Source organism: Rattus norvegicus, chromosome 1 (genome assembly GCF_036323735.1).
Source record: "Rattus norvegicus strain BN/NHsdMcwi chromosome 1, GRCr8, whole genome shotgun sequence".
Lineage (NCBI taxonomy): Eukaryota > Metazoa > Chordata > Mammalia > Rodentia > Muridae > Rattus > Rattus norvegicus.
In genome coordinates, this window is record NC_086019.1 from 161772228 (window position 1) to 161784701 (window position 12474).

General features: G+C 54.7%; 1 protein-coding gene across 7 annotated transcripts in view; it reads right to left on the reverse strand.

Annotated features, from left to right (window-relative positions):
• Positions 1 to 12474, reverse strand: part of Myo7a (myosin VIIA) — a 70288-nt gene that overhangs the window by 17118 nt on the left and 40696 nt on the right. For all 7 annotated transcript variants that reach the window (XM_006229744.5, NM_153473.2, XM_006229742.5 and 4 more), the window contains 14 exons: positions 12186 to 12280; positions 10973 to 11057; positions 10244 to 10462; positions 9793 to 9900; positions 8552 to 8761; positions 7942 to 8145; positions 7543 to 7719; positions 6976 to 7065; positions 5947 to 6074; positions 4029 to 4155; positions 3358 to 3477; positions 2806 to 2979; positions 1883 to 2110; positions 542 to 712 (listed from right to left, as the gene is read on the reverse strand). In XM_006229744.5, coding sequence (XP_006229806.1) covers positions 542 to 712; positions 1883 to 2110; positions 2806 to 2979; positions 3358 to 3477; positions 4029 to 4155; positions 5947 to 6074; positions 6976 to 7065; positions 7543 to 7719; positions 7942 to 8145; positions 8552 to 8761; positions 9793 to 9900; positions 10244 to 10462; positions 10973 to 11057; positions 12186 to 12280 — 2136 coding nt within the window. The remainder of the gene's footprint in view (positions 1 to 541; positions 713 to 1882; positions 2111 to 2805; positions 2980 to 3357; positions 3478 to 4028; positions 4156 to 5946; positions 6075 to 6975; positions 7066 to 7542; positions 7720 to 7941; positions 8146 to 8551; positions 8762 to 9792; positions 9901 to 10243; positions 10463 to 10972; positions 11058 to 12185; positions 12281 to 12474) is intronic.

The following is a 12474-nucleotide window of genomic DNA, read 5'->3' on the forward strand; positions in this document are numbered from 1 at the left end:
ATCCATGGGGACCTCTGTACCTGGGGCTAGGCCTGGTCTGCTCTGATACCGCAGGGCCTTGGAGGAAAGAGGCACTCAGCCCCCTCACGAGTACCTACATCCAGTGGCTGCTTTCACAGGTCCCTTGGCTCCTATATTAGATCAAGGCTGGAACTTCAAAAGGAGCCTGTACCTAGAGTTCCCAAGTAGGAAGGTACTGGAATTCTTAGGAAACAGGGGGTGGGGAGGACATTTCCCCAATAACTCCCATTATCAGTCCTGAGTGGTCACTCAGAAAGCACAGCATAGAAATCAACGGGAGACTTCACCCTCAACATCCATAACCCCGCGATCCCTCAGCAGGCCTCAGGACCAGCTTTGAGCCTTCTGTGTCTCAGGTGCCCAGCCCAGAGAAAGTGATAGAGACATATGAATGATGTCTGTGGTGTAGGTTTAGGATGGGAGCAGGAGGTCCTGGTCCCCTGCAACTGTTGGCAGGTGCCAGCTGTGACACCTTGGCTGCTCGCTGCCGCCATTCCTCTGAGCCCCTCCCTCTTCCTACCTTCTTGTGGGCAGCAATAGCCAGCTGTGCCCACTTCTCAAGATTCTTTAGCGGTGTGATCTCACGGTCAGGAATGTAAGTGGGCACGAGGCTCAGCAGACGCTCCAGAATCATCTCAGAACCATAGTCCACAAAGTACTGCTGGGAGGCCAACTCGGCCAGGTCATCCTCCTGAGGATGACACACGCCATTGTCACCATCCCTGGGGATGCCCTTCCAGCCCCGGCCCCGTTCCCAGCTGTGCCTCCTGTAGAGCTTGGGAACCTTGATCCTCAGGACCCTGTGTTCTCCCTGCTTTACTTCTCTTCACAGGGCAACTTATAAGGTCCCTAAGCCCACAGTCATGCTCTTGCCCTGTGCCTGGTCCCCTTGGCACTAGCACAGAGCTGGCTTCTGTCCGGGGGCACAAAAACTGAGCAGAAGAGAGCAGGCAGCCTAGTTGGTGGTGGTCAGACAGCTAGGGCTCAGTGCTGCATGAAAGCCACGTGGGTTAGCAGCCCTGTCTTGGGGGGTAGGACACTGGAGATGATCTGCTGGGAAATGGCACGTCACTGCCACCATCCCCATCCCCATCACTATGGTAACAACCCTGCTGTACTTCAGAGAGCCAGGTGAGAGTCCAGCCTGGGCTGGGCTCTTCTTCTCTGACAAGGCTGGTGCCCAGCAGCCAGGGCAGAACTCCCCTGAGGCTCCTGGTGTTTCTATAGAGTAACAGAGTGACAGAGGAGGCTCTCAGGGACCGTGTAGACAACTACTTTTTAGGTAGGAAATGGTTCCCAATTTTGGTAGCCAGTGTGGTGGCTCTAATAGAATCAGAATTAGCTTATCAGCATATACAGCATCACCACCAGCACTGCCGTATCACCAATGTCACCTTTGCCACCATCGCCACCACCAACCACTGTTAGCATCAGCAGTCCATCTTTATCCTGCCATCGCTGACAGGAAGCCCCACCACTACTTCAGAAACAAGACCCTCAATTCTGTCCCCCCAAAAGGAGGTAAACTGGGAAACACCTGCAAATCCTGATCTAAATGATCGGATCTTCTCCTTCAGAGCACTTCCTAGACTAAGAACCATACACGTATGCCCGTCAGCCCCTACAGGAATCACGCATGCGCACTGCAGAGTGCATGGACCCCTTCCCGTGGGTAAGCAGGACAGCTTTCTAAGCATCCACTCACACAGCTCATGTGAGGTTAGTAGCACCGAATCTACAAGAAACCCGGGAAACGTCCAACTGCTCCCCAGCCAGTGTCGTCACCATCTGACAATCGCCCTTAGCCTGTGGACAGGAAACAGGCAGCCATGGCCCCTTGTGACTTGTGCACCCCACTTACCTTCTCACACCTGTACTCCCCAAACTTGACTCCTCGCACCACCTGCTGGTAGATGAGGTTGGTGGCCACGTTGTCCTCCGAGGGGTTGTGCCAGGGTGTGAAGACCTCCTTTCTGAAGAAGAGCCTCCAGGGGGCGTTGCGCTCCTGTGCACCCTGCTCCTTGGCATACTGCTCGCACTGGGAGATTGCGTCCATGACGTGGTCACTGCCACTGCCCAGGGAGGATACCTGTGAGCAGAGGAGAGACGGCACAGTGGGAAGAAAGACAGGGCAGGGTCCGAGAAGGACTTCAAAGATGGCTGGAGGCCCAGAGGAGGCAGGAAGATGTGTCCTAGGTCCCCTGGGAAGCTGATCTCTGGGACAGGCTCTGAGCTGGCTTGGAGTGTGCAGAGACCGACTTTCAAAGCTCAGTAGTGAGTGTGTGTATGTGAGAGTCCTTTTTCCCTCAGAGCAAGAGATGTTGTTAAGCAAATTGTCCCTGGAGGCCAATTGACTAGGGAAGATCCAGGCAAACTATGACCAAGTGCAAGGTCCTATCCCTGGGTCTTCCCAGTGCCAGAGGAAACTCCAGGCCCAGCTTAGCAGAAAAGACCATGTGCCCACGCCAGGAGGACTCACACAGCTGGAGAAGATGTGGAAAGAACGGACTGATGCCTGGGCCGACTGCTACACATCACAGCAGCAGATGTGACCCCGGAGAGCCAAGGTGCCTGCCCTCTTTTCTAAGCAGGAAGAGAAGGGCTTCCCTCTGGGTACCCGTGGTTGAAGAGAGCTCTGGACCTCTGACCGACTGTGGAGTACCCGTTGTGGGAGAGCTTGACACCGTTTCTTTCGAGCCCATTCCCCATAGCTCACATGCATGCAAACACTTCAGCCAGCAGGTGGCAGCACTAGGCTGGGCTATGCTTGGGCCACCACCATACCTTATCGAACAGAGCAATGTAGAGGGAGAAGCCAAAGCGGTCCTTGAGTGAGATCTTGTCAGCCAGAGCATTGCATAGTTCCTTGGCTGTGGTTGCTGAATCTGCTAGCAGGGTCTTAGTGGTCCCGTCCATGAAGGTCACGGGCAACATGATGGGCTTCTTGGACTTGGTGGCCTGAAAGTGACCAAGAGTGTCTGTGGTCTCTTCACTCTCTCAATGCCCAGGCTGCCTATGGGGTAGAAGCTGACCCCCATACTACCAGCATCCCACTGGGACACCCCTTGGGTGTGTCATAGGTATCCACCCTGAGGGGACATTTAGATGTCTTGTGCCAGGGATCCAAGCCTAGGAGGAAACCACTGCAGAAACATGGCCTTGATTAAATCCCATGGACATAAGACAGGCAGAAAGAGCCAATGACACTTTGGGACTTTTGTATTCTCGGGTGCCTGAGATTACAGAACCCAAGGAGCCCCACAATCCCACATGAAGGTGTGCTTCTGAGGCATTAGAGACCACGTTCTCACATGCATGTGTGTGAGCCTTGCTGACCTGCAGTTCCAGCCAACTGGGTGGCTGTGTCCGAGTTCCATTGACAAAGGTCCTTCTCAGGCGCTCCTCACAGTAGGGGGCATAGCCGGGTGGGCCTCCATGGATGAAGTTCCGTAGGTACTGCAGACAGGGGACTCAGTGAGGCAGTCTCCACCCTAGCTGCTGCTGCAGCCTGCAGTCCCTCCAGGCACCTACACCCCCCTTCTCTAGGCCTACTCCTGCGATCCCTGGAATCAACTGTACGTCCTGCATCTTGGCAGCAAGGCCAGGCAGTCAACCTCCTTAGCTTCACCTCCTGCCTCATCCTCACATTCTATCTCTGCCCCCACCATGGCACCCAGAGCCTGGCACAGAGTGATACCAAAGTGCCTGTCCCAAGATACATGCCCTATCCTTATCACACTTGACCTCTATAGAATGGGACTGACAGAGCCAAGTGCTTGTCCCTTGGGCAAAGGGGACCTGGGAGGAAGGAGCTGGGCACGTGTGAGACCTTCAAGGATCTGGGAGGGGCTCTGTCCATACAATGGAATATGGATTCCAGAACTGGAGAAGTCCCAGAATCCTACATGAGGAATATTTGTGGAGCCTCAGAAAGCACACGCCACATACATGCTGTGTCCCAGCACAGAGGGGCCCTGCACCCTTCCCACCCCAGACCACCTTCCTACCTTAACAAACTTCTCAGAAGGGGCGAAGCATCCCACACACAGAGACACAAGGATCCAGCCCCTGGCATAGCTGCTCTTGGATGGGTTGTGTGTGAGTTGCTTGCTGATCTGGCAGTAAATCTCATCCCTAAGTGGAGACAATACCTCAGATTGACACCCAATCACCCTCTACACCACTGCTCTTCTGACCAGCCAGCCCAAGGCTTCCCAGGAGACAGAGACAGGCTAGATAAAGAGGCTGAAAGAGGGTCTACATTTGGGGGTCACCAAAAAGAAGGCATGGCCCACGAATAAAGCAAAAGCTCTTGATGGGGTCTACCATCTGCAAGGTCACCTGTATCCTAACACGAGTTCAAAGGTCACAGTCCCTGCTGTCACCCTGCCTAGCCCCAGGCCAACCATATAGCATGAGCAGGGGACCCCACAGTCAGGGACAGTTTCAGTAATCGTGACTGACATGGCAGAAACACACAGGACACCTGGGAGGGTGTCAGGGCCAGGGAGCAGGGACTCTGACTCTGAAACACATCTCTCCAGTTTGTGAATACTTGGTGCATAGATCACTTTGCACTGAGCTAAAAACATCTTCTCTTAACAGCATTTTCTTGGTCTTGGGAGCTCCAAGAGGGCTTAACCACCCAGGGGACAGACACACACACACACACACACACACACACACACACACACACACACACACACACAATGATGTGGTACTCCTCTTCTCTGAGGACAGTGTCAGGTAAGAGGCAGGATTGTCTAATTCAGTAACTTCTTCTTAATTGGGAGAGTTCATGAGCCAATAAAATTAAAGTTGTCATCTTTTTATCACATGCATCACACATGCTCACACATCTTGCCCATGACCCAAATCATCTCACAGAACAAGGGTCATTTAAAACACCCAAAGCAGACAAGCAGCCCTCCCACAACAATCAGGCCTGTAATCGAGGCTAGCACAGCTCATCGATGTCAGATTTGCCACAGATCAGTGGGAACCCTGTGCTGGACCCTCCCATCTGGCCCCACTCAACCAACAGAGGTGGAAGTGGCTAAGCCAGAGAAGGGAGTCCACTTTCTAGCCTTCTGTGGCCTGGGGCTCCTGGCACAAGACTCCTGAAGTCTACTTCGGATGTGGCAGACAGATAACCTGTGGCCATCTCTCCCTTCTGGTGGCCCTGGGTGGCGTCTGGCTCAAGTAGCTCAATTGGCCTTGAAGAACAATGGAGAGAGGTGAGAGTGATAGGTAGGTGGTCTAGAAGTCCAAATAACCCGTGGAAAGTCTCTTCCTAATGCTGGGCCTCAGTTTCCCCATTGGGAAGATGGAACTTGTCTCTTGCCCACACGCCCAATATAAACACAAGCTCTTGGCATCCCAAGTCTCTACCTATGGTCACATAAGCCAGTTCCCCGAGAAGCCCAGGTCCCCGCATCTGTCTGGGCTAATTGTATAGGTGACTCCAGAGTCTTCCCACCAAGTCTCCAACACCCAGGCCATCGGTAGAGGCTTGTCCTGACCCGGGGATGGAAACAATAGCAGGGTCTCTAGGAATAGAAAAACCTAGCCGCTAGCCTGGGCCAACCGCACCGAGGGTGAGCTAGCTGCAGTGGGTTTAAATCAGAAAGCTCAGGAGGGGCCATGAGAACCATGAGCTGCAGGTTACAGTCTGCTAGCTCCATCCACTGTCTCACAGTTCTGCCTTCCCTCAGCTCTCACATGTGGGTACCTTTCCAGATGAGGCACAGAGAGATGCCTTAGGAGACGGGTTAGGGTCTCATGACCTCCAGCCACAGAGCTAACACGGGCCCTTTTTGCTTCCACTGTGGCTAAGGTGCTGGGGCCGCTGCCAGCTGCCCTGAGACCCCCAGGCTCGCCTAGAGAAGCCCAGCCCCAGCGTCCCACTGCCCCGTGGGTACTGACCGCAGTGCAGGTCGCAGGATACCGTTGCCAATGATGAAGTGCAGCTTCTCTAGATTTGAGGTGGGCCGGTCCTCCAGCATGCTGTTGCCCTGTACCATGGACTCCCCATCATGCAGCCTCTTGGTCACCTAGGACAAGGACACAGGCGAGGCTGGGGTGCTGCACCTGCTAGGCTCCTCACGGGGAGCAGATAGCGTCATAGATGGGGTGCTGTCCCTGCCAGCTACTGCAGAGAGTAAGGGACAAATGGATGGCCCACGAGCTTGTCATCGCTCCATTCTTAAAGACTAATAACCACATCGCATGGCTGGGAGCACCAGCTCGGTGCCACCTGCATCGTGGGTAAGTTCTCTGTGGCCCTCTGTACCTCAATCCCACCCAAGGGAAACCCTTACAGCCAGGATATGTCCCATCCCTGACTGAGTGAGAGCACCATCTCACACCGAAGTACAGCCTGGTTCACAAGCACCTAATTAGCAAGGCTCCTGGCCCTGGCATGGCCACCCTCCATTCTCAGTAGATGTGTGTCTCTCTTTCGGCCTCACGCAGCCACAGAAGCAGCCCCACATTGCACTCAAATGCAGCAAGAGATCCTCCATCATAGACAGAAAGGGCCACGCGAGGGTCTCATAGCATCTGAACCCATGCCTGTCTGTTCCAGCCCCCCCCCCCCAGCCTACACAGCCCTGTGTACAAGGCCTTGGCAGTCTCAGACGCTGAGAGATGGACTGATGGGTGGTGGTGCCAATACTCAGAAAGACTACAGAGAAGTCTGCTCCCAGGCTGAGAGGTCCTGGGTTGAAATTCATGGTGTATGCATCAGCCAGAAGTGCCCTCCTTTTCACGTGTGTGCTTGGCCCCACCCTGGGAAGCCCCTCCCCCAGGTGCTTCTATACACTTCTGTCTGGTGGTTGCTCCAATGCTGTGCTGTGCAGAAGAGAGAAGCATCATCTGCTTCTCCTCCTACTCCTATTCCCAGGGCCCTCAGCTCAGCTGTGCTGCAACTTGGCTGCCTAAGGAAGCCCTTACCTCTTCTGTGAGTTTGGACTTCTTCTTCAGTGTCAAGTGTACCAACTTGTGTTTCACACTGGTCTTCTTCTGCCCCTCAGAGAGCTGGGCCTGTGAAATAGTCACAGGGATGAGACCTCTAGACAGAGGGGCTATGGCGTGGTGTGGTGTGGGGTGTGTGTGTGTGTGTGTGTGTGTGTGTGTGTGTGTGTGTGTGTTTGTGTGTGAGAATTCCACACAGATGCTCACAAGGTGAAGGCCACGAGGTCACCCTCTATCCTCAACTCTGCTGAGACTCGGAAAATCATAGTTAATGTCTGAGGCCTCCCAGTGAGGCGTCTCTGGAGGTGTCTCCCATGGCAAAGTCTGTCTGGTCTGCAGTGTGGCCCCTCAGTTATGGTGAGAATTTTACAGTTGGCAAATGATCACACATTATCCCAAGTAGACAGAGAATGGTAGGGGACTGGGGCGGGGATGAGGTGGAGAGAGCTAGACCACAGGATGCTTTCTGCTGGTTACCTGAGGCTGCATGCTGACATCATCCCCACTAGCCCAAGACAGTTGTCAGTTGGGGCCCTGTGGCCTCACCTCGCCCTCGCCCTGCAGGGCCTGCAGCTCCCTCTTGTATGTCTTCTTGCCCAGGGTCTCATAGATCTTAGTCATCACAGGGATCTTCTCACTGCCATCGCTCATGGCTGTGTGGTACTTGGGCTCTGGGAGGTCCCCCATGAACCGGAGGATGGTGATCCAGACAGCCAGTGCCGCCTGAGGGTGGAGTACACATGTTAGAGAGCCGGGGAGCACGGAGGAAGTGGTTCATGCCATAGAGAGAGCCTTGGAGAGGAGGCTGGAGAGATAGACAGCCACCACAAATGTGCTGACCCCAGGTTGGGTGCCAGGCCAAAGCCCAGCCTTGACTTGACAAGTGTGGCATCCACCACCCCATCCTGGCCCTGTGAGCCATGATCCAGCCGCAGGTGTCCTCACCAGCTGGTCACCCTCATCATCGTGGTAGAGCAGTGGCTGCTTGAGGGGCCTCCGGGTGTAGGAGTGTGTGGTTGTGCCCTGGAAGTAGGTGGCAGCAAATTTGGCGAATTTGTACTCAGAAAGGTCCTCCTCATCCTCGTCAGGCAGGGGCAGGGCAGCATCGACATCCTCTTCCACCATCTCCCTCCGCCCTCGCTCCAGGTCCTGATGGGCAGAGAGGAGTTGTGTCTTAACTGTTAGGCCGGGCCCTGTAGCTGGCAGGGCCAGAACAGAGGCAGCATTGACTCTGTCCCCACCACTCTACCTCTACAGAGCTGGCCCCTCCTCCCAGAAAGCAAGAAAGACCTCTGCTGCTTCTCTCCACTGTCCAAACAGAGCCCAGCACACAGGGGAGCCTCAAGGACAAAGGGTAGATGTTTGAGAATGGCCTTAGGGAGGGGTAGCAGGTGGACCAGGGTCACGTGGCAGGAGGAGGCTGGATGGGATCTGAGACCTGTAGGTCTTCACCCAGTCAGTCACCACCACCTTCTAGTACAGGGCAAAGGATGTGAGAGGAGACAGAGAAGGCTCTGGGGTGCCTCAGGAAGTCCCGCCCCCGAAGTCCTGATACCTCAAAGCCACTAGGTGCCTGGCCCTCCTGGCCTGGCAGGCCACTTGAAGTCCCCAGGAAGCCAAACATCTTGTCCACCATATCTGAGTGGTTGATAGGCTCATGGCGGGCCCTCTCCATCTGCTGTAACAGCTCCTTCTTCCGCCGAGCCTCTTCCTTCTCCTTCAGTTCCCGCTCTGCATCCTCGCGGGCTAGCTGGGCCAGGCGCTCCTGAGGTTGGGGGGATGCAGAGGAAGTAAGTCAGCACCCAGCAACACAGCTTCAGAGAATAGCTGTCTTCGGGGAGCCCAAGAGGGACCACCACCACCACCACCGCCACTGCCATCATCATCACAATCACCACCACCACCACTACCATCACCACAATCACCACCACCACCATCACCACCATCACCACCACTACCATCACCAGCAGCAGCAGCAGCAGCAGCAGCAGCAGCAGCAGCAGCAGCAGCAGCCCCACTAGGGTTCTGACGCAGTGGTGGGCTGACTGTGCTTGTACCACCCCCATCTAGGGCAGACAGATGTCCCGCATCCCTGAACCACAGGAGGACACCCCCTCTAGTACTCTCCTTTCCCTCGCCCCTGCCTTCACACTCTCCCTTTTCCATGTCCTCCTGTTTCCAGGCCACAGAAACCATGAAGTCTTGGGCTGTGGAGCTGGGAACTATACTAGAGCTGACCAAAAGATTACTGTGAGCCACATTTAAAAGGCAAAGTAATGATGGTGATGATGGTGGTGGTGCTGCTGCTGGTGATGATGATAAGTAAAACCAATATCAATAATGCTTTAATTATTTTGAGTTATATTTTCAAATATCATCTTACAGCATGTAATCAGTATAAAAATTATGCTGGGGTACCTTACATCCCCCGTCCTGCAGCTAAGTCGTCATAATATTGTGTGCACCTCACAATTTTAACCATGGCTTTTAGATGAACCACACTTCAGTATTTGGTAGCATGTGCGGCTGACATCCTTGTGTCAGGCTGTGTGACCCTAGTCACTCCCTTGTCCGGCTTTCGCTCTGGGTGTCACTGCTATCCAGGAAGGTGCGGTGGACACATCCCAAACCCCACATGAGAGTTCAGCTGCTGTGTGCTGAGGGGACCAGGAAGAAGTGTCTCCTAGGAGGAGGGAGGAAGATGGCAGGGACAGGAGACAGGCAGCCAGCAACGGAGGAAAGCCACAGAGGCAGACTGTAGAGCAGCTACTCAGTAGGCACGGAGGTCGGTCTTACCTGATGCTTGCGCTCCGCCTCCTCCTTGGCCTTCTTGGCACTCATCTCCTTTCTTAGCTTCTCCTCCTCTGCCAGCCGCATCCTCTCTGCCTCAAGGCGCCGCCAGTACTGAGGAAAGGAGCAGTCGTGTGGCCAGAGAAACATGTAGCCCTTGTCACAGCTCTGCCTCACCTCACCCCCATCTCCCCCAAACTCCAAAAGGCAGTTGAGTTGGTCCCCTGGTCGCAATGGGTCGGGCTCATTGGATCCCAGAGCCAGGCCAAATGTGCGGTCTCCTTAAAATTCACAAGAGACCCGGGCCTCAGTCTCTAGTCCACCCCTGCAGGCAATGCCAAGACTCCTTTGTGGCTTTGGCTTCCTCAGCCAGCACCAGGCAGGGGTCAGGAGATACCTGCGTGCGGTAGCACACACTTAGATACCACCCACTCCTGAGGCTCAGAAACCCTCTCACCTCAACTCGGAGGCGCCGGTGTAGCCGGCGCGCAATCATGCCCCGGGCATAGGCCTGCACGGTGATCACGGCCCAGAGGCGGTGGCGGAAGGCCCTGCGCACCAGGTAGGCCCGGCAGCGGGCCTGGAACTTTATTATGCGCTGTCTGGCCAGGCGGTACTGTTTGTGCAGTTTCCGGGAGCGGTGCAGGGCCTGCAACCGCAGGAAGCCAAGACGAATCTGCAAGGGTCAGCAAGCCATGCTCAGACCTGAGCTCCGGCAGAGATGAATGAAGCCCGCAGCAACACCCAGTGCGCAAGCCTCCATCAGACTGGGCCCTCCATCAGACTGGACCCACCAAGGTACCATCGATGTCATTCAAACAGAGCCCACAGTGAGGCCCGCATCCTTCCAGGAACTCCAGCCTCAACTAACCAGTGTCCATTTCTGCTCATCTCCCTACTCCAAGTCCAGGCTGCAGCCAGATGTTCCGCAGAGTTGCATGTGACCAGGTCTATTTTGGATCATTCCACAGTCTCAGCCTCATGCTTAACTCACCAACATATTCCAAGAGAAAAGCTCAAAAACATGAGCCCCTAGAGCTAAATAAACCAGGGCTTTGACTGGAGGTCAGGTAGGGCTGCTTGGGGCATCTCAAGATGCAGGTTAAGTCCTGCTGCCAAGGTAACCCAGGCTGCTTCCATGTTCTGGCTAACAGAATCAGGGGTTGGGGCTGGGGAGGGGACTCACCAGCTCATAGTTTTTCCTACAGTGGTGGCCCCGCCAATGCCTCTGGATCAGTGTGGCTGCACTCTTCAATCTCAGGAAGTTGGACCTGAAAGGGAGACAGAGACAGGTGACTCTAGAGCAGACAGCCGGTGGCCAGAGTCAGTCAGGGCCCAGGTGTGCCTGTATAGCACACTGGGCCCCTGCCCTGTTATCTCCAAATTGTGTGATTTTGGGCAAGGCATAGAACCTCTGTGCCACAGTGCCACCATCTATCTGGACAGGAATAAGAAGTGATGCCGGTGTCTGTCCTTTCTGCCTGGCAGTCTTATCACAAAAGACCTTTATGGCAGGAATTAGACAGACGCTCATTGAGTGGGTGGATATATGGCCAGATCAATAATGAGGTAACCCAAAAGGGAAGCTTTACATTGTCCAAATCTTTCACTTTGTAGCTGAGGAAGCTGAGACCTGGGAAGCTGGAACTACAGCCCCCGTCACTGTTTGCCTCTGAGGAGCCCAGTGACGTTCCCCTGCACACAGTAGGCTGTTTCTCAGATACCACAGTCACCTCTGGCTTGATGGGGACAGAGACCACACAGCAAGTCTGCTGAGAATCAGAAAACACTGGAGGGAAGGACAGGTGGGTCATGGCACAAGCCAGCACTCCGAGGCCTGCAAGCTGTGTGCAGCGAGAAACAAGGCTGAAAGCCTCACAGAGGATGGATGATGGGAGTTGGGGTGGGAACCCTGGAGGAAGAGCAGGCATCAAGGAAGAGGCTGGCAGACTCACAGGTAAGGGGGAGACAGAGGGAGGGACCAGATGGACAGGGGGGTGGGATTCGGTGGTTCCTGAAGCGTACTTTAGAGTTGGTCTCGCCGTGTGTGGGCCATCTCAGGTGTATGCATGTACTTAGTGTAGAATGTGAGCTGTCCCTCACAGCTGATAAACCTCCACTCCTGTCCAGAAGGGCAGAGTGTCTGCAAATGTACCCCTTGTCTCCACGTGTCTGGGGAGGACAGATGACCGTGCAGTCCGGTTTCTGTGACATGGCAGAGCTGCGTAAACCTCATACCCGTGTGCTCGGGGATCTTGTGATCATGTGTGTGCATGTGTGATGGTGCCTGTATGTGCGCCCTTGGTGTTCATGTTTGGTCCTGGTGTTCACGTGGGAGAGCAGGGCTGAGCCAAGTTCCCAATGGGGGAGCTGAGAGAGCAGCAGCTGTCGACACAGACCTGTCTTTGAAGCCCCGGATGACCTTCTGGAGGAGAATGACTCTGTCTGTGATGGCCTTGTCCCGCTCCACCTCCAGCAACATGTCATGGTGGTCCTGAAAGGCAGAGCTCCTGATCAATATCCCCAGGACCACCTACTCAATCCAGGTACAACCAGTCTTCCTTCATAACTCAGGCTTAGGGTTCTATGTGCACCCCAGACTCCTAACCCTGCCAAGGCCTGTGCAGTGACTTTCTAGACTGCGGCATTCCCCAGAAGCCTGGGGATTGGAGATTGGAGACTGACTCA